Genomic DNA, 21,338 nt, shown 5'->3' on the forward strand with positions numbered 1-21,338 from the left:
AATGCTGTAGGAATTAAGAAAGGCCATCCCTAGGCATGTGGAGCCTGATACAAATTAGAGCAAAGGAACTTCTCTACCCTTCCGTATCAGTTTTATACAGGCAAAATCTGTTTAAGGTGAATACCAAGGGCAGGCTTGATAGATGGTGCTGATATTACAAATATTAGGAAGTGCCAGGGTTCGGAAGAATTATTGGAGGGGAGGAAGAAACCAAAACATGGAGTTTTGCCCTCGAGAAACTGATGATATTGGAGGGAAAATAAGACATGGAGACACAGCTATAACACCGGGTGGAATATCGTGTGCATCGGAGGCCTAATTAGGAAGGGATTTCATGCTCAGGCTGTGGAAGCTTTTGCAGGCTTGCTGCAGCTGTATTTTAGAGGCTGCAGTAGCTGCCTGTCTTCTTCCTGCCCAGAGAATTACCTGATTGGCTACATCCCTCAGTGATTGTTATGGTTCCAGATTTATTCTAATAGTGATTTCCTGGCAAATCTGTTGGCTGGCCTTCTAAGTTCTACATGAGAAGTGGAATAAAATCCTTTGTTTTTGCCTTCTTTGGTATTCTCTTGTCAAAAATAAATGGAAAAATAGCAACACTGTTGGGGATTAGAAGAAGTTGACTCTAGCTCCATTAACTTCGCATGGAGGTTGTAGTGATACATTACAAAGTAAAAGTAGTGAAAAAAGCCTAAGAATAGGAAGACAATATTTTCATTTGTGTCATGGAAGTCAGAAGTCCCTTCACATTAGCTGTGTGATCTGGGGCAAGCCACTTTAACCGTCTACAGGCTTCAGTTTCCTTATCTGGAAAGACCCAGCCAGTTTGCTGCGAGGGTAAAATAAAATAATATGCATGAAAGGACATTTAAAACTTTAAAGGATTAAGTAATATGACTTGGTGTTATCATCATCATCATCATCATCATCATGGCTGTACTGCTGCTACTATGGCTGCTTCTCTTGGGGTAGGGGCAGGGCTACTGCTGCTTGGAGTCAATCTTATAAACTACTTTCCTGCCCATCTAGTTCTCCCAGACACTTCTAATTCTTCCTGTTGCTGCCTATCTTCAACAGAAAAGCAACTGATCATGGAAGCAAGCAGGTGGGTGCATTATTTTAAAAATGAGACTGTATTACTATTATTATTTTAGTAAAAACATAACAGCTCCATTAATGGTTTGGTGTAAATAATGCTGTTTAATATAACCACGTATCTTGAGAATTCCCTGGTGGTACAGTGGTTAGGACTCCACGCTTTCACTGCCGAGGGTGTGGGTTTGATCCCTGGTTGGGGAACTAAGATCCCACAAGCTGCCTGGTGTGGCCAAAAAAAAAAAAAAAAAAAAGTATATATATATATATATATATATGCATACACACACATACACACACATATATATGTACATATATATATAACCATGTATCTTATTCCTTTCATAAGAACAATATAGCCAACTGGGAGCATATCTATGCCCAGGCTTACAATATTTATTGTATTGAAACGGGGACAAAAAGCAATGGAGATCTGAGTCCTATTTAAAAAGTCCTTTACGAAGTGAGAGAGTAGCATTGACACATATACACTACCAAATGTAAAACAGATAGCTAGTGGGAAGCAGCCGCATAGCACAGGGAGATGAGCTCGGTGCTTTGTGACCACCTAGAGGGGTGGGATAGGGAGGGTGGGGCTCCCTATGATCCTCGGACTGTGGCCTTGGCCCGTGACTCAGTTGAGTACTGACTACACAACTCTTAACTACTTGGAAGTGTTTCATTACACGTGTCACTATACGCATCTTGATGGATTCTTGCTTAATAGCCTTCATCACAATGTCCTGACAAATATTTCCCCTTAGCTCAGTATCAGATGTTGTGCCTGTGCCAGTGCTCCTCCATCAGAGCTTGAATCTGAGCTTGTTGCAGGGCAGTAGTAAGTTAAGGCTGCTAAGAAAATTTTCTACCTGTTTTTCTTTTGCTCCATCTGTTCATTTTTAGCTTGAGTAATTTCATGATTTTGGTTTTCTACTTGGAATTTGTTATCTTTAAGAAACCTGCTATAAGGCAGTTTGGCTAATTTGGAAATAAAAATATACTTCATAATTGAATGAAATATTATGATTAATGGATAACAATAACTCTTATTATAAAAGATATTTTTTCTTTTTAAGAAGTCTAAGAATACGATGCAATCTGTTTAAGCTTAAATAAATCCATGTCTAAAGGTCCCAGGGTATCTAAGCAAAGTAACCTTGTATAGGTTTTAGCTGAAGCCATGTTTCCATGTCCTTTCTGTACAGACACCCAGGCTAAATTCCACTGTGGGGCTAAACAACAGACGACTAAATCAGTCATAGTAGATATAAAGAACTTTCAAAATTGTACAGGTACTCACATAACCATCATACACAGACCAGAATAAAACAAATAGCACCTCTGTTTAACCAGCCTCCTTACTCGAACATTTCCCAAAATGCAAAATAGAAATATTTGAATTGTGAAACTGAACTTGGGAAATGAATCATGAAACCATGGGAGTGGATGTGAGAGGAACAGAAGGCATGCGGGCTCAGTAGTTGTGGCTCACGGGCTCTATGGTGTGTGGGCTCAGCAGTTGTGGTGCACGGGCTTTGTTGCTCCACGGCATGTGGGATCTTCCCGGACCAGGGACGGAACCTGTGTCTCCTGCATTGGCAGGTGGATTCTTAACCACTGCACCACCAGGGAAGTCCCCCAGATTCCTTTCTGATCCAAGATACAGCATTAGAAGAAAATAGCTTAGAGATGAGTAAATCATCAGTTATTAGACCAAGTTTCCAAGAGCTGTGTTACTGGAGTGAAACCTGCTAAAAACAGGATGATTTATGCTGTTGTTTAGAAGCTGGACCACAGAAAACCACTGGAGTAGGCTAATTCCCCTCACTTCTTACACTCCAGTTATAAACTCATTAAATTCAGGGAATGCAGCATTAAGTTATTTGAGGACTGCTACTTCCCAGAGGATTCAGTGAGGTAGAAACTAATATGAAGGACAAGGAAGATTACTCTCTCCTATTTAAATCTTTAAAAACAACAAACCTGGGCTTCCCTGGTGGTGCAGTGGTTAAGGATCTGCCTGCCAATGCAGGGGACACGGGTTCGATCCCTAGTCTGGGAATATCCCACATGCCGTGGAGCAACTAAGCCCGTGCACCACAACTACTGAGCCTGTGCTCTAGAGCCCGCAAGCCACAACTACTGAAGCCCGCGTGCCTAGAGCCTGTGCACTGCAACAAGTGAAGCCACCACAATGAGAGCCTGTGCACCGCAATGAAGAGTAGCCCCCGCTCGCTGCAACTAGAGAAAGCCTGCGTGCAGCGATGAAGACCCAATACAGCCAAAAATAAATAAAAATAAATAAATTAAAAAAACCACGAACCTCTCAAAGACTCATACAGATACTTAAACATGCATGTACATGTTTATAGCAGCACTGTTCACAACAGCCAAAAGGTGGGAACAGCCCATCAGCACATAAATGGATAAAGAAATTGTGGTATATACAATGGAATATTATTCAGCCACAAAAGGAATAAAGTACTAATACATGCTATAAGGTAGATGAACCTTGAAAACATTATGCTAAGTGAAAAAAGCCAGGCACAAAATGTCACATATCATATAATTCCATTTATAGGAAATATCCAGAATAGATAAATCCGTAGAGACAGAAGGCAGATTGGTGGTTGCCAGGGGCTGAGGGGAGGGGGGAATGGGGAGAAACTGCTTAATGGGCAAGGAGTTTTTACTTTGGAATGATGGAAATGTTCTGGAACTAGATAGAAATGGTGGTTGTACAACACTGTGAATGTACTAAATGCCATTAAATTGTTCACTTTAAAATCGTTAAAAAAAATGAGCTCATGTTTTAAACCGGGTTCTCGCCTCTAGAACCCTCTCCACCATACTTTACACTTACCTTGCACACCATAGATGTCTTTGCTCCAAGCCTAGCTGCTTGGACACACTGGTTGGCACCTTTCCCTCCAAAGCCAATAAAAAACTTATGACCATGGATGGTTTCACCAGTTTTTGGCAGACGAGAAGTAAGGCTATCATAATTTTAAAAGAGAAGGAGAAAAAAAAAAAGCACATTGGAAATTGCAATCAGTTTGAGCTCTTCAGAAGACAGAGGGAAGTTTACTGATGGAGCTCTAGTCTTAGCAGCCAGAACTGCAAGCAGAAGCAGGAAAGATTACCTTTTCCTTGAAGATAACATTCAGTAGTTCGCATCACTGTCAAGAACGCGTCTGCTTGACAAAACTCTTCTCTCCCCCACTGCCCCACAGTCATACTGCTGTAGCTCTACTTCACATGACGGCTCTTAGAGTCTGTACTGCATCAGGGTTGTTCACAGGTGCCTCTGTTTTCCATCTTGGGGAACTCTTGGAGGGAAGTAACTTCATATTCCCCCTTCCCAATGCCCAGCACAGAACTTTATTCACGGTGGGACTTAATAAATGGGACCAAGTTATTGTGCATTTCTGTACAGGTTTATCTGGTCATTTACAAGAAGCAGGAAGTGTGTCAGGATTCTGGTAGTCCTGTTCAGGACCTAAGGAGAAGAGGGAAGTTGCAATGCCGGGCACTAAAGAATCTTATTTGTTTCCTTGGGGGTGGGGTGGGGGTGGGGTATTTAGATGGCGGGATTAGGTTTTGGTCCTAGTCCATCCTGTATACCACCCATTTCATGCACTGACTCAAAAAGAGCATACATATATATATTTTATATATATATAAAAGCATTCTAAAGATCTAAGTTTAGTTTAAAATTTTTACTATGGAAAATTCCAAATATATAAAACTAGAGGAAATGTTATATTGACTTCCCCTATCCCCATGTACCCATCACCCAGATTCAATTATTGTCAACTCATAGCCAATCCTGTTTCAGTCTATACCTTCACTGACTTCTCCAAGTGCTAAGGACTTTTACTGACGTTACTGTCTAATGAAGATAATATTAAACGAGGCAAAAAGCGTAAAAGACTTGCTCCAGGATATGATTTTCATAACACTGAAGGTGGAAGATGCGAGGAAACAAAATCTTTGAAGAACAGATGACTTTAAATGGAAAAGGAGCTCTGGGTATAGGGGCAAGTGGAGAAGATCGGCTCAAGTGGCCAAGGGCCAGACGGAGCCAATGGAGAGATGGCAGGTGTGCCCCAAAGTTTAATTAGCTTTAGACAGGAAAGAAAGACCAAGAGAGAAGTTCACAATAACTCAACTGAGAACCTACTCTGTTTTAGCAGATTAGAAATTTACATTCATTTCCCACCTAGGCTGTGATCTAACTGAAAACAGCCTGTCTGCAATGGAATGACATATGACTGATGCCAAGAACACATGATTGTGTCAATAAAAACGAAGTTTGACCTATGAACCTCCTTTATGTATTTCTAAAAGTCTCAATAAATTGGGCCAAAACTACTCCATTCCCTAGCAGTGCCCTGTCAAATATGGTTATTTGAGATTCAAAAGAGACTCATCAATAATTTGAAAACATCCCACTCTACTCCTCCCCTTTTCAATTCTATTTTTATCTTGGATTCTAAATGCATTTATAGTACTGATGAAAAAAATATACATCTACAAGGTTCACTTCTGAAAAAGGTACTCAATCAAGAGAAAAATGGTTTTAATGTAATGTTATTATCCTGTCATTTAATTTAGCAATGACAAGTGATGATGAGATTTTGATTTGCATCAGAAATCTTAAACATTTTAGGATTCTGTTATGAACAGGCAATGATGAGTAATCTGTGTGATTGAGTAACTATATGAATTCTTGGCTTATTGATGCTGCTGCAAACAACATTCATAGCAACCTTAAAAAGAAAAAATATCCAATGTGGCTAAAAACAGGCCAAAATAATTAGTAAGACTGTCACTAAAGAAACTTATGACTTCTACTATATTTATACTTAGATCTGGGTCATAACTCACTGGTTTGAATTAAGTGTATTTTTTATTATCAACTGTGGCATGAAAAATATATCACCAGATTATTACTGGGATGTACGTGTATGTGGGGGAGGAGTGAAATCAGGGGTACTGCGTGTGTGTGTTTGATGTGGGAGCAGATGGCTGGGATTTAAACTCATTTCTAAACAACTTATATTAACACAAGCACTGTACTAATTTAGCCATCACTGAAATTCCTCACTCCTTTGGAACACTACTATTTTCTTTTCCTTCTACATCTTCGTCCTATTCTTATTTCCTTCCTCCCTCAGTTGTCGCCTTGCCCTGCATGAGGATAGGGACCAATGTCTGCACCGTCTTATCCCCATTTGCTGACTGAATGAACCTTTGTAAGAGTCTCCTGTTATCTCTGAAGGGTAGCAGAATATGCTACTCCAAAATATGACTGGAGAAGGACGTGCTACTGCAAAATATGCTGCTTTGGTATATTGATTATCTTGACTGTAGGCACGTGAAAAACAGCAAATGCAGGGAGAGGCTTTCTCTGAACTCCCCTTATCTGCCTACGGACAGATCCTCCCAAAGGAACTCAACTGCCATAAATCCCCTTCCTGGGAGTTTCATCAACCAGAGAGGATGGACTCTTGTCGCAGGAGAGACTAGAAGTCAATACCACGCCTAGACAGACACTGTCACAGACTGTCACAACTCCCATCTATTCTTCTAAGGGGCCATTCATCTGACCTAAAAATCATTCACTCTCCCCTAAGAGACCTACACTCCCCTCCCCCTTCCCTACTGAGATGTTATTTAATCCCGAATTCTAAGTCACCTTGGGGATTCATTTTTTCCCTGGGTATCTCCCGTGTATACCTGAGGGATACATTAATAAATTTGTTTGTTTTTCTCTTATTAATCTGTTTTTCATTACAGGGGTCTCAGCCAAGAACTTAGAAAGGTAGAGGGAAGATTATGTTTCTACCCCTACATCTCTTTTCCATGTCTCCCCTGTATGGCATCCGTTCTTTCCTCTGAATTGAAGATGTGGAGGTGTTGACGAATGAGGAAGAAGAGGCTGGGATGACTGTTCAATTGTCTGGCAATAAAAATTCCATGTTTTACAAGACCTTGCCCACTGCATTCCCAATACTGGCAGCATTCCTTTCTATAAGCAAGAACTATAACTAGAACTCATACTATCATTCCTTCATGCACACATTAATTCAACAAATGTTAAATCAGTGTTTTCCAATGAACCTCCTAAGGGCAAAATAAGCTTGCTGACAATGAGATAAAACCTAACCATGATGCTAATAACACATGAGTGAAAAAAATATGTCACAGAATAAGATTAGTATGACCTGATTCATGTTTCTTTTTTTTTTTGCGGTACGCGGGCCTCTCACTGTTGTGGCCTCTCCTGTTGTGGGGCACAGGCTCCGGACACGCAGGCCCAGCGGCCATGGCTCACGGGCCCAGCCACTCCACGGCATGTGGGATCTTCCTGGACCAGGGCACGAACCCGTGTCCCCTGCATCGGCAGGCGGACTCTCAACCACTGCACCACCAGGGAAGCCCTGATTCATGTTTCTTAAAAGGAAAAAGATACACGTTCTCATATGATATATAAATGCATAGGAAATGAAATGTTAATGACAGATACCCATGAGAAGGATGGGAGTGGGGGGCAAAAGTGCACGGAAGTACAGTAAGTCCCCTACTTATGAACGAGTTCCATTCCGAGAACGCATTCGTAAAGTCCAATTTGTTCGTTAAGTCCAACAAAGTTAGGTTAGGTACCCAACTAACACAATCGGCTATATAGTACTGTACTGTAATAATAGGTTTACAATACTTTTCATACAAATAATACATAAAAAACGAGCAAACAAAAAATAAAACATTTTAATCTTACAGTACAGTACCTTGAAAAGTATGGTAGTACACAGTACAACAGCTGGCATACAGGGGCTGGCATTGAGTGAACAGGCAAGAAGAGTTACTGACTGGAGGAGGGAGAGGAGGTGGGAGATGGTAGGATCATCAGCGATAGGAGACGGAGGGTAAGCTGCAATTTAACTCATGCCTGACGTTGATGGAACGCACGTTCGCATCTCGGAAAGTTCACAACTTGAAGTTTCGTATGTAGGGGATCTACTATATTCAACAAGAATATCTTTGTGTTTTATGGGAAGCCACTTGTTACTACTTCAGATTCATCTGGGCTCGCCGCATCTTTTTCTAGCCACCAGTTGCCTCCGGCTGGCTTCTTGCAGGTGCAGCCTAATAGAGCCTTGCCCAGGGCCATCCTCTCCCCACTCCAGGATTTCTGTTTCTGTTTCTGGCTGTTCTGCAGGACAGAGCAACCTGTTAAACACATCAAGTATCTTGGTATAAGCTCTTCTGCTTCCTGGCTTCACTTTCCCTGGCCCTCACTCTCGCTCCCTGGATTACAGTCCAGCACAGAGGATGTGCACTCAAGCCTTTGTCTTATTGCCCTGCTTTCTGTTGAAAGACAGTTTATTGCTGATTTATTATTTTTTAAAAGTGAATGAACTAAAGAGTGGAAAGTGAAGTGGAGAGCAACTGGAACATTAGTTACAAACGGGCAGAAGCATTTCTGAATTATAGATCCTAATTTACTCTGAATTAGGTTTCTCTATCTTTTTTTCTTTATTAAAATCATGAAATTAAGGTCAGGTTGAGGAAAGGACCTGCACAAAGCACCATCCGCTGTATGAAAGCATCATCATAATTCTTCCCAATTCAAACATGAGCTCTTAGTAGGGTGTCAAAGACAGACCAATTAAGTGCTCAAAGGAAAAAAAAAAAAAAAGGGAAGCAGTACTGGTAGAAATATACTGTTGCTACCATTTAAAATTTTTAAATAGTGTAAATTTCTGAATGAAGGAGAAAACCAGTCATAAGAAATATATTTGAATTTAAAACAAATTCGTAACTTTAAAATGTCATGATATTTTAAAGTTGGACAGAAGGAAGCACCGATAAATGTTCAGGTGGCCTCCCAGTCTTCTGGGCCATGAGAGGTCATGCAGTTGTATGAGGAAGGAGGCCTGAGCCACTTACAGACTGCATTACCTTTGACAGCTTTTCCCTCTTTGAACCAGCTTCTTCTCTTGCAAAACAGGTTTAATAATACTTGTCAACTCCTTAAATGCCTGGGTTTTGTACTCTGAGTTATTTCACTGACAGGTGTTACCAGAACAACTTATCAATTGCTTTTAACTTCTTGACAATGATGTGCCTGTTACAGGTTCTCAGAGATGATTCATATCAAAGGAAGGAATGACCTGGTGAAACAGGGATAAGAAGCGTTTTGACCAAAGAGGTTACACTGATACTGGCTCCAGCCAAAAGTCAAGGAATATGCTGCTTTTTGGCTTTTGAATTCCATCCTTTCCTCTTCTGGCTGTAAGCTTCTGACACTGTACACCCCTGTTAACAGGGGATTGTACCATTAGTGATCGCCCAGTTAACATTCATTATGCTCATTTATTATTCCTACTGCCTGTATTTTTCAACCATATCTATTCTTCCCAGCATTTGTGTATGTCACATTTACAAGCATGGGGTAATTCCCAAACCAAGCTAGTGATACCTATTTCTACCTCTGTAAAAAGAACTTAGCCTTGTAGCTAAAACTTCATTTTGCGGTGCCTAACCCTAAATTTGCATATATACACGTATGATTTATTTAAGGAAATGAAACATGAATTATGCTTTAGCTGGTTCTTAACTGATTTTGATTTCTAACTCATATCTTTGTCTAGCTAACAAGGCTGTGGCTAAAAAGTCATTTTGTCTGAAGATGCAGCTACTCTTGAATTTATAGAATAGATAAACAATACTCTAGTCAGAAGTGGCCAGCCTTTCAGAGTGTCATATACTTGACCCTTATTTATTTAAATTTTGCTTATGTGTGAGAAAGTGTGCTAGGCATTGGGAGAGCCAGTAAAGCCAAGCATGTTATGCTTTTCTCCCATGTTGCGGTCTTACATGGCTTTTCATTCACATCTCTGTTCAAATGTTACCTCCTTGGAGAGGCCTTCCCAGACCACCTTACAGGTGAGATACCCCCTTCCTAATTGAATTTTTGTAAAGTATTCATTCATTCATTCTGACAAATAACACTAGGATTTTGGATCAGATCCAGCCTTTTGATTACTCTTAATTGTGTTAGTTCTCCATGTCCCAATCCCCTGTGGGGTGACATGATGAGAGAAACCTTTAAATCGTGAATTTTGGGAGTTGATGTAGGACAGCTGACACAGCTGCTGCTCTTCCTCCCCTCTCGGGTGGGGTGGGGCAGAGAGAGGGAGGGAGGGAGGGAAGAAGAATATGACCTGCTGACTTTTGCTCTGTAATGTAAACAAATCTGCTTAGGGGAAAGGAGGGGGAGGTCTATAGGTTTACAGTCCCTAGAATGTAAATAAATGTATCCAAGGAAAAAGTCTCTGAATCTCTCCAGAGATCTCTGACTTGTACAGTTTGTTTGCTGTTCAAACATTCTTTAATCCAAGTGCCAACCGTCTTTCTCAGAAAGTCATGATCATGCACAAATGTGAAAACATTCACGGAGCATCGCATCCCACCAATTTTCTTCATAGCAATGTCATTGCCCAACGTTACAACACTCACTTATTTCTTTCCTCTTGCCCTAGCTTCTTTTGGATAAATTGTATTCCATTTCTTCCTCACTATTGATGTGTTATTAACCCCACCTCTTTTTTTCTATTTTTTATAAGTGACTGATCTAGGGTTTATTTATTGTAGTGCAAGTTTCTAGTAATAAATTCTCTTGGCTATTGTTTTCCTGTCTTTATTTCCCCAACATATTTGAAGGATACAGAATTTTATGCTGACAGTTTATTTTTCCAGTACTTTAAAGATTTCATTTTTTTCTGGATTGCATTGTTTCTAATAAGAAGTCTGCAGTCAATCTTTTCTCCCCTTATGTAATGTGTATTTTTCCCTCTGGTTGCTTTTAAGAGTTTCTAATTGGTTTGCAGGAATTTGATTACAGGGTGCTTTGCTATGGTTTACATTATGTTTATCCTACTTGGGGTTCATTGAAATTCTTAGATCTATGTGTTTAGATTTTTCATAACATTTGAAAAAAATACAGCCATTGTTTCTTCAAATAGTTTTTGTGCCTCTCCCACTCTTTTTTTCTTCTTAGATTCCATTTACACACGATAGACTGCTTGTCTCATATCACAGAGGCTCTGTGCATTTTGCTCAGTCATTTTTTTCCTCTACGCTTCAATTTAGATAATCTCTATTCACTGTCTTAAAGTACAGTGATCCTTTCTTCTCTAATGTCTACTCTGCTGATAAGCCCATCAAATGAATTTTTCATTTCAAATACTGCACCTTTCATTTCTTAAATCTCTATTTGGTTCTTTTATACGTCTTCCACTTTTCTCATTATGTTCAAGTTCTTCTTTAAATCACTGAGCATATTTACAAGGGCTCTTCTAAAATTCCTTTCTGTGAATTCCATCATCCCTGTCATTTCTGTGTTGGCTTTGACTTTTTTTTTCCTCGGTTATGGATAACATTTTCTTGATTCTTTGCATGTCTAATGACTTTTGATTTAATGCGAAACATTGCAAATGTTACATCGGGTGTCTTAATTCTATTGTATTTTTCCAAAAGGTTGAACTTTTTCAGGCAGTTAATTTGTGGATCTGTTTGATCCTTTGAGGAATGTTTTTGAGAGTTGTTACAGTGAGTTTAGAGTACCTTTACTTTAGGGCAAGTTTACCCCTTCTAACTAAATTGTGATCCTTCTTGGATCTCCACTGAATGCTCCAGGGGTTCAACAATGTCTCTGGCTGGACAGAACTCAACACCTCCCATTCCTGTACAATTTCTGGGACATGTTCAGCTTAGAGCTCTCCAGTAGTTGCCCAGCTTTGTGGAGTTTCTATGTATGTCCATTTAGCATTTAGCAACAGACTCAAGGGGACTCCTTTGCAGATTTCTGGACCTTCCCCTGATTAGCTCCTTCTCTTCCAGTATATGTTCCCATAAATCCTAGCCACCGTAGTCTTCCTAAGTTATGAACTCAGTTTTCTCAACTCACTGATGCTGCCATGCTTCCCTTGAGTTCCTCCTCTCTGTGCGATGGTCAGTAATGTGCCTCCAGGACTTACCTTGTTTGTTTCCTTTCTCTTCTGGATAACACTACTGTTGTCCAATATCAGAAACAGTTGCTTCATATGTTTTGTCCCATTTTCTAGTTGTTTATGGTGGGAAGGTAAGTCTTACACTAGTTATTCTAATATGGTCAGAAGTAAATATTTTTGAATGAATGTTCTACACCTTAAAAGACACTTAGTTGGGATGACAGAATCCCACATACATAATAAATCATACAGGGACTTCCTTGGTGGCACAGTGGTTAAGACTGCATGCTCCCAATGTAGGGGGCCCAGGTTCTATCCCTCGTCAGGGAACTAGATCCCACATGCATGCCGTAACTAAGGGTTCACATGCCACAACTAAGGAGCTGGCGAGCTGCAACTAAGGTGCCCACCTGCCGCAACTAAGGAGCCTGCCTGCTGCAACTAAGACCCAGCACAACCAAAAAAAAAAAAAAAAAAAAAGCATACGGCTCTGCATTAAAAAAAAATAAATCATGCAATGAGGTGAGAGCAGGGCAAAAGTGCTATGTATGATTGTAGCCCAAGTAGAATGGTTATTAAACAAATGTGGTCAGAATAACAGGGACAAAACAGGCTCACATCTTTCTTCAGTCTTCCAATGTGGGATAGAGGACTGAGTACAGAAGGTACCAGAGGCATACAGGTCAAAGTATTAAAAATATAAAAACTAAAACACCATCTAATGTCAACTAATCTTTTTGAATAATTATATATATATATATATATATATATATATATATATATATATATATATATACCTCCTTACTCCCAGCTGAGAAAAGTCCTGGAGAAAGAATAAAAGCTTGGATAGGGAGGTGCTGAATGAGCTAATTTTGGAACTACAAGGTGCAAGAGGAGAGGGCAGGAGAAATACATATATGTATGTGTATGGGGAATTAGCGAGTGGGGACTGGACAACTATAGGATGGCATAAAGGTATGTGGGACAATCAGGATGCAGAAAAAAAGGAGCAGAAAGAATTGCTGAGACATTTATCAAAGTTCCTGATGAAAAATGTTTTAATTCATTGAAGAAGACAAGCAAAGTATGACTGTGTCAAATAACTATAAACCAAGATTTTATTTTCTATTTTGCCAATTAATTATAGTAAATTTTAAATTTCAAAATGACTCCTGTCACCACATTGTAATTATCTCTAGGCTAGTTCTTCCTGCCATGCGCTGGTGTAGGTAAAAGAAATATAAATGGAATTAATTTTATTGTAAGCAAAATATGATCAGAAGGCTAAATCAGCACACAAAAATAATGTATTCTGGAATCAGTTATTAAAAACGTTAATTTACCTACTATGTTTGGTTTTTAGTGCTCATGCTTCTTTCACATTCCCATCATCACGAATAATCAGGAACTGATTATATTGTATTTGAGGTTCACAATACATTTGTAAGATGGGTCAGGACAGGCATTATCATCATTTCTGTCTTAGGAAGGAAGTGAGAACTCAAAAAAGTAATGGCTTATCAAAATGTACATAGCTGTTAGGTAGATGAGCTAAATCTTAATTCTGGACTTAGGTTCACTGCCATGGTCTTTAAATCATTCTATGCTACTTTCTTTGACAATCAACTTTCTCTCAATTTTTTTAAATGAAAACTTTAAAAATCTACTCTCTTAGCAATGCTGTATTATTAACTATAGTCATGCTGTTGTACATTACAGCCCTGTGACCTATTTATTTTATAACTGGGAGTTTGTTCCTTTTGAGCCCCTACCCGTTTCACTCACCCCCACCCCTACCTCTGGCAACCACCCATCTGTTCTTTGTATCTATGAGCTTAGTTTTTAAATTAAATACATTTTTTTTAAGATCCCACATATAAGTGATCTCAAACGGTATTTGTCTGACTTATTCCACTTAGCATAATGCCCTCTAGGTCTATCTAATTCTTCTTCTTTTTTTCCCCCTGGATTAGCACCTGCTTATTTTTCAAGACTTGGCTCAGGAGGCATCTTATCCAGGAACTTTCCCCTGTTCTTCCACAGAACCTCCAGGTACTTAGCACACCATACTACAATGATCTATCTTTGTGTCTGCCTTCTTTGGACTATAAATTCCTCAAGAGCAATGACCATGTTATACTAATTGCAGTATCCCTAGCACTTAGCACGCTCTCAGCATTTCAGTATTACGTACAAGTAATCAAAATACTGGAGCAACAGGATGGCATAAAGGTATGTGGGACAATCATCACAAAAGCCCACTTCACCTTGCTCTGCCTAGAATGCAGATACTAGGGTACGAAGAGCTGGCCAAGTAATGGATTGCAAAAGGGACTGCTTAGTAATACCAAACGATAGGTGCTCTTTCTTTGTCATACGTAATTTACCTTTTAACATATATTTTCTTTGAAGGGACCAAAATTAGCAAACTTCCCATGAATGATTTCATTTGAATTTAGGGAATTCAGTTGACAGAAACATGTTTAATGAAACATTAATTTAAAGATTGATTGGTAACTGATAAGCAACTTTGAAGACCAATTTAAGGAGCAGAAAGAATACTGAAGGATGATATTATATTCCTCTACTATTGGGAACACACGATACTTCTTGGACCAACATTCCTCTGGCTTTTACTTTCCTGAAAAAGTGACTGCAAAGAGATTTTTCTGTTCTAAATTTGACAAGAAGCTTCTGGTGGAAGGCAGGTTAGAGGGTACTGTAATATGTCAAACACATGTAACCTTTTCTAGGTATAGTATAAAATTTTGGCCTTTTTTTTTTTTTAAAGTAATCTAGGTCCAACATTTCATCCACTTTGGATCTAAAAGCTTCTAAATTCACTTATGCCACCTTCCAATTAAAATCTTTTGAGAATTAAGCAATCATTTCCTGACTTGCCAAGGATTAAATTTAGATGCTTGGTTGAACATGAGCCTTACCTCTCCAGCCATCACTTTTAATTGGAGCATGTAAAAGGATAACACAGGGTTTTAGTTGACATCATAGTCTATTGCCATGGAAATGTAAACATGGGTTTGTATTAAGCTTGTCTCAAAACAAGTTTTAGGGGTACAGAGAGATGGAAGACAAGAGATAAATTATGTAAAATGGATCCTCTCAATGTTGGAGTGCCCTCGGAGCGCAGACCTCAGTGATCTCATCCTGTCTCATGGCTTTAAATACCATCTATACACTGATGACTCTCAAATTCATATCTCCAGCTAGATCTCTCCTCTGAACTCCAAACTCATATATTTAACTGTCTTCTTGACCCCTTCAGCTGGATGTCTAACAGGCATCTCAAATCTCACACGTCCAGCCTGAGCTCCTGATACTGCCCTCTCCTTACGCAACTTGCTCTGTCACAATCTTCTATATCTCAGCACACATCAACTTCCCCTTCCACTTGCAGAGGGCATAGAACTTGGGGTAATCCTTGACCTATCTCGTACTCCTCAGCAAATCCTGTCAGCTCTACCCTCAAAATATAATCAGAAGATGCCCACTTCTCCCCACTTGCACTGTTTTCAAGCTACCATCATTTCTTGCCTGGATTATTGTAATTAACTCTGACCTGGTCTCCCTGTTTGTGCCCTTGCGGGTCATATTATGTCACTTGTCTGCTCAAACCCTCCACTGGCCTTTCATTTCATCCAGGGTAGGACCCAATGTCCTTTAACCATCAATTGCCCTCCCCTCTCCCTTATTTTCTTCTTCAGCTACACTGGACTCCTTGTAGTTCATTGATAATAAGAGGTCTGCTCCTGCCTCAGGGCCTTTGCATATGCTCTTCTTCTGGTTCTCTGTATGGCTTGCTTCCTTTCTTCCTTTAGGTCTTTACTCAAATCACCTTCTCAGTGAGGCTTTCTGTGGCCAATGATCTAAAATTACTACTTTCATCCCTCTTTCATGCTTTATTCTCCTCCTCAGCATTTATCTAACAGAGAATGTATTTTACTTATTTCTAACTGATACTGTCTCTTCCACTAGAATGTAAGCTCCATGAGGCAAGGATTTTTTGCTGTGTTTTTCATTGCTGTATCCTCTGCACCTTGGGAAGTCCAGAGGCACATGGTATAAAATCAATAAATATTTGCTGAATAATTTTAAAAATGGGTGACACATGTCATAAGAAATAAAGATTAGTGAAAGCATGATTAACCAAGGTCTATGAGCCTAACGTCTAAAAAGTTTCATCTGTTGTTAGGTTCTCATGGGAATCTGTCTTTGGAGGAACTTTGACTTAATTTTCCACAAGAACAGACTTGATTTCTCTTATCTCTGCAATGTGGAACTTCAGAGATGACTGCTCAAGGAGGAAGAGAATAATGATAAATACAGGTGGGTATTAAATAATGTTCATTGTTTGTCATGTTGGATGAGCTAATGATTTTTAAAAGTTATTAGTACATAGAGCTTACTATTCATAGTGGACTGAAATTAGAAATGAAAAAAGTTGCTCATTGATTGAATTAGCAGTGTCTGGCACACAGTAATGTAATATATAAAGTGAGTTGGACTTGGATGCCATCCAAGAGGGCTAAGTTATTGAAGTAGTTTTATTTCTGAAGTGATTTTACAGTATAGGCATGGGTGTCCAGGCTGGTTACGGTTAAACTTAGATAGGAAGTAAGGAACAGTAATGACGATACTATCTTTAGATCTGAACATTATAAAGTTGTTATTCCTTGAACATTATAAAGTTGTTATTCCTTGCCAGTTTACAAAGTAAACACTTAATGAATGCACAGACTATACGCCCTTAAATGAACTGTACATGAAAAGGGCAATAAATATGAGCCAGAGTTAGAGGTACAATGATACAATGGAAAGATAAAGGTTGAGGGGCTTCCCTGGTGGCGCAGTGGTTGAGAGTCCACCTGCCGATGCAGGGGGCGCGGGTTCGTGCCCTGGTCCGGGAAGGTCCCACATGCCGTGGAGCGGCTGGGCCTGTGAGCCATGGCCGCTGAGCCTGCACGTCCGGAGCCTGTGCTCCGCAACGGGAGAGGCCACAACAGTGAGAGGCCTGCATACCGAAGGACAAAAAAAAAAGAATGAGAAACCTGGGTTCCCACTAACTGGCTGTATGATTTGGGGTGAGTCATTTAACCTCTCTTAATTACCTCATCTGTAAAATGTGGAGGATGGACTGCTAGGCTTCAATGATTCTCCAAGCTCTAAGTATTATAAGATTTTTTGACTTTAATCACTGTGGTATGCAGAATTATGCCCCACCCCCAGACCAACCCTGCCTCAAAGATGTCCACATCCTAATCCCCGGAACTTGTGAATACGTAATGTTACATGGTAAGGGGGGAATAAAGGCTGCTAATAAGCTACCTTAAAATAACGAGATAATCCTGAATTACCCATTTGGGCGCAATGAAATCACAAGGGTTCTTAAAATGTAGAAGAGGGAGGCAGAAGAGTGAGTGTCAGAGTTATGCCATTGCTGGCTTTGAACATGAAGGAAGAGGCCATGAGCTAGAATGTGAGCAGTCTCTAGAAGCTAGAAAAGGCAAGAGAAAGATTTCCCTTAGAGCCTCCAGAAAGGAACGCGGTCCTACAACTTGATTTTAGCCCAGTGAGACTTGTGTCAGACTTCTGACTTGCAGAATTATAAGTATTAAATTTGTATTGTTTAAGCCATTAAGTTTGTGGTAATTTGTTACAGAAACAATAGAAAAATAATACAATCATGATATGTACCATAACCAGTGAAGTTGGACCCAAGTTTATCATAGAAGCAGGCTTTTAAATAAAAATCCTATACTCAGGTATTTTGTAAAGATCTTCAGAGGCAGAAGTAATCAGAAGAGAAATCATGAAAAGTTTGTTAGCAAAGTCGTGGGAGAGAATCTATAGGGGAATAAAAGTTTTAATAGTGACTCATGTGAAGAATAGAAACCTGGATATCTTATAAAGGAAAGAAAATGGCAAGAGAAGAGAAATTAGAAAGGTTATCCAGGGACTTCCCTGGTGGCGCAGTGGTTAAGAGTCCACCTGCCAATGCAGGGGACACAGGTTTGAGCCCTGGTCCGGGAAGATCCCACATGCCACGGAGCAACTAAGCCCGTGAGCCACAACTACTGAGCCTGTGCTCTAGAGCCCGCGAGCCACAACTAATGAAGCCCACACGCCTAGAGCCCGTGCTCCACAACAAGAGAAGCCACTGCAATGAGAAGCCCGCGCACCGCTACAAAGAGTAGCCCCTGCTCACCCCAACTAGAGAAAGCCTGCACAGCGACAAAGACCCAATGCAGCCAAAAATAAATAAATAAAATAAATTTATTTAAAAAAAAAAGAAAGGTTATCCACAATGTAAGAGTTTCTTCTCTGGACCTCACTTTACTCATCTATAAACTGAAGAGATTTAGAGATTATAAATAATTATAAATAATCTCTAAATTCCTCTAGCTCTGAAATAAGCTTTTAAATCCTGACAGATGCTAACATGGGCATTTGAGACCCTGCCCTCCCCAAAGTTTGAAGAGTATTCATCTTAGAAAGTACTATAATTATTGTTAATGTGTGATGGTCAAGCTTCACAGAAAGCTCTGACTTAGTTTAACAAGAAGGTGGCTCTGAATTCTAACCCTGGCATTCTTATTCAGGTAGGGTGGGAAAATTATTTAGCTTTCCTTCTCTTCTGTACTTCACATATAGAATTATGGTAAAATTTTAACTAGATGGATTTTCTAAGGAATGAATTATTTTAGATATCTGAAGGTTTATTCCTTTATGTAACTAAATTTTAAGTATATTTGATGGAACTATTTCTAAAATAAAATACGTGCCCCATTTGTAAATAAAATTTAACGATAACCATATTCCCTTTTCTTGAAAAGAGTTATCGCTAGTAACATCAATTACTATAGTGAGCTGTCAGACAGTGATGCTCTAGACAGTAGTCAGCAAACTATGGCCTGCAGGCTGATTTTGTAAGGCATAGTTTTCACATTCTGTACCTGTTAAAAAAATAAAATAAAAAAGAATATGTGACCGAGACCAAATGTGGCCCAGAAAGCCTAAAATAATTACTATCTGGCTCTTTGAAGAAAGGTTTGCTGACTCTAGCTCTAGAGAAAGATGTGTAGGCCTCTTAACCAAATGTCCAGAACTAGATTGGACTTTATGTTCTGTCACTAAAGGAAGCACATCTATCTTGGCACAATGTAGCTCAAATATTTGCGGAAAAAAAAAGGCTCTTGGTGTTTTTTTTTTTTTTTTGCCACACTTGCACACCTGTGGGATCTTAGTTCCCTGATCAAGGACTGAACCTGGGCCCGCATCAGTGGAAGGGCAGAGTCCTAAACACCGGACCGCCAGGGAATTCCCCCAGGCTCTTGGCATTTAAAACTCTTTTGTTGTTTGTTGATACACTCTCCTCACTTCCAAGTTTTTGGTGATTACTATACCTGCCCCTTGCAGTCTCTCCCCCTTTCTAATTTCCACCTTTCTAATCTCGGTCTGGAATTGTGATAACCTAGTTTATAAACATTTTAAGCAATGTAAGATTAAGTTGGTTATGTGAAGGCCCTAAAACTATTTTCTAAGTAAAACACAGGTGGTTTAGTGCAGGGATTTGGTGACTTATTCTGATTGTCCCAAGGCCTTTTTATTTAGTATTTCCAGGTTCTTGGCTATCCTTTGGAAAAGGAAGGTTGCAGGACAGATAAAGTTTTACTGTAGTATGATCATTTTTTATTTTTATAATATAAAAATAGCATTATATCTAAAATGCCACTCACCAAAAAATTAAACTGAAGCAACCTGAATGGTAGGATTTCTTGGGATATGTTTTTTTTCTTTATAATAAATAAACATTGCTTTTACAATCAAAAAAGCCATTTTCATTAAAAAAAAGATAAATTGGGAAGATCTCTTCATCCAATCTCACTGACCTAACTCAACTATTTTCATCTAGCATATTTTGTTTATTTGATCACAGTTTTTTTAATGGTTGTAAATATTGTGCTTACGGGTTTTTATTTTGACTCACACTTGGTTTGCCACAGGTAACCTATGGTTACTCTAATAGTGAAAAATATGCGGTAAAGATGAAATGCGGGAAAGCCAACAATCAATACGGTGAAAGATGACCGCCTAAAATTTTGACCTCTGCTCCACTCATTTTATACACGTTCACACGAATAATACCCAATCTGGATAATATTATAGCTCAAAACACTTTAGTTCATTCAGCCTTCAAACAACGCTGTGAGGCGGGCACATTCTCGGGGGTAAAATGACGTGGCCAAAGTCACTCGGCTAGCCAGAGGAGAGTTCAGCAGTCTGGTCAAGAGAACAGGAGCAGGTCTTTGGAGGCGCTGCTAGTTACACTAGAGCTTTCCCTACAGCCCGGCCTTTACGTTCCCTCATCTGACAGTTACGTTTACAAACTCAAACCCTGCCTCTTCTACCCTATCGAGGCACGCTGCGGGCTGCGGAAACCTGGAGCTCACACCACAAGTCAACATCCCCAAAGCCCCAGTGCCAAAGCAGTGAGAAGAGAGAGCGCAGTCCGCCCTTCGCTCCAGCCGCAGACTCTGCGTGAGGGCCCCGGACTAACCTGACCAGGTCGGTCATGCAGGAGCCCACCACCACCACCGCCGCCGCCGCCACCGCCACCTCCTCCTGCCACTGCCTCCCGGGCTCCCCAGACGCGGCCATTGCGCTAAGTCGGCGCTCTCCCACCTGGAGGCTGCCCTTTAACCTTTGCCCGACACCGTAACCAGAGACCCAGCTCCCAAGCTCCCTAACGCCGCGGGCCTTCCGGACGCCCACGAGGGTCGCCCACCTGGATGCCCGAAATAACCCCGCCCACCTACTGCCCCCAGTTCTCCCAGGAATTGTCTCCCTGCACAGCATCTCGTTACACAGCCCTCCTAATCGTTCCACGCTCCGCGCAGCTCGCCGCACACGAGGCAGGCGCGGAGGAAGGAACTTTCAGGCACTACAGGGACGCCCTTCCGAGCGCCCGGCCTGGTGCGGCCGGGGACGCGCACGCCGCTCGGCTCCTGGGCCGCAGAGGGGACGGGGCGGGGCGGGACGTCGGGGGACGCGCACGCATCTGGCCCGCGGTGCGCGCGCAGGTTGGTGCGTCGGTCGGGGGCGCGCTCGGGTAACCTGTACCCCCACGTAGTCGCCGGTTACCGATCGGACTAAGTTCCAGGTACCTGGACTGGGGCTGGTGCGGGGAGGTTGGATCCCGAGTCG

General features: G+C 40.6%; 2 protein-coding genes across 4 annotated transcripts in view; one reads left to right on the forward strand and one right to left on the reverse strand.

Moving 5' to 3' along the window:
- RBKS (ribokinase) overlaps nt 1-20,792 on the reverse strand; it is a gene marked incomplete at its 5' end in the record, with an annotated part of 74,027 nt that extends 53,235 nt beyond the window's left edge. For all 3 annotated transcript variants that reach the window (XM_082851634.1, XM_082851636.1, XM_082851635.1), the window contains 2 exons: nt 3,959-4,091; nt 20,692-20,792. In XM_082851634.1, the coding sequence (XP_082707760.1) occupies nt 3,959-4,091; nt 20,692-20,792 (234 nt within the window). The remainder of the gene's footprint in view (nt 1-3,958; nt 4,092-20,691) is intronic.
- A 391-nt stretch (nt 20,793-21,183) lies between these two features.
- The window catches only part of BABAM2 (BRISC and BRCA1 A complex member 2), a 438,797-nt gene continuing 438,642 nt past the window's right edge, over nt 21,184-21,338 (forward strand). The window contains exon 1 of the mRNA XM_082852207.1: nt 21,184-21,294. The gene's annotated coding sequence lies outside the window, so the exon portion shown is untranslated. The remainder of the gene's footprint in view (nt 21,295-21,338) is intronic.

The sequence above is a fragment of the Leucopleurus acutus genome, assembly GCF_964270905.1.
Source record: "Leucopleurus acutus genome assembly, chromosome: 12".
NCBI classification, from domain to species: domain Eukaryota; kingdom Metazoa; phylum Chordata; class Mammalia; order Artiodactyla; family Delphinidae; genus Leucopleurus; species Leucopleurus acutus.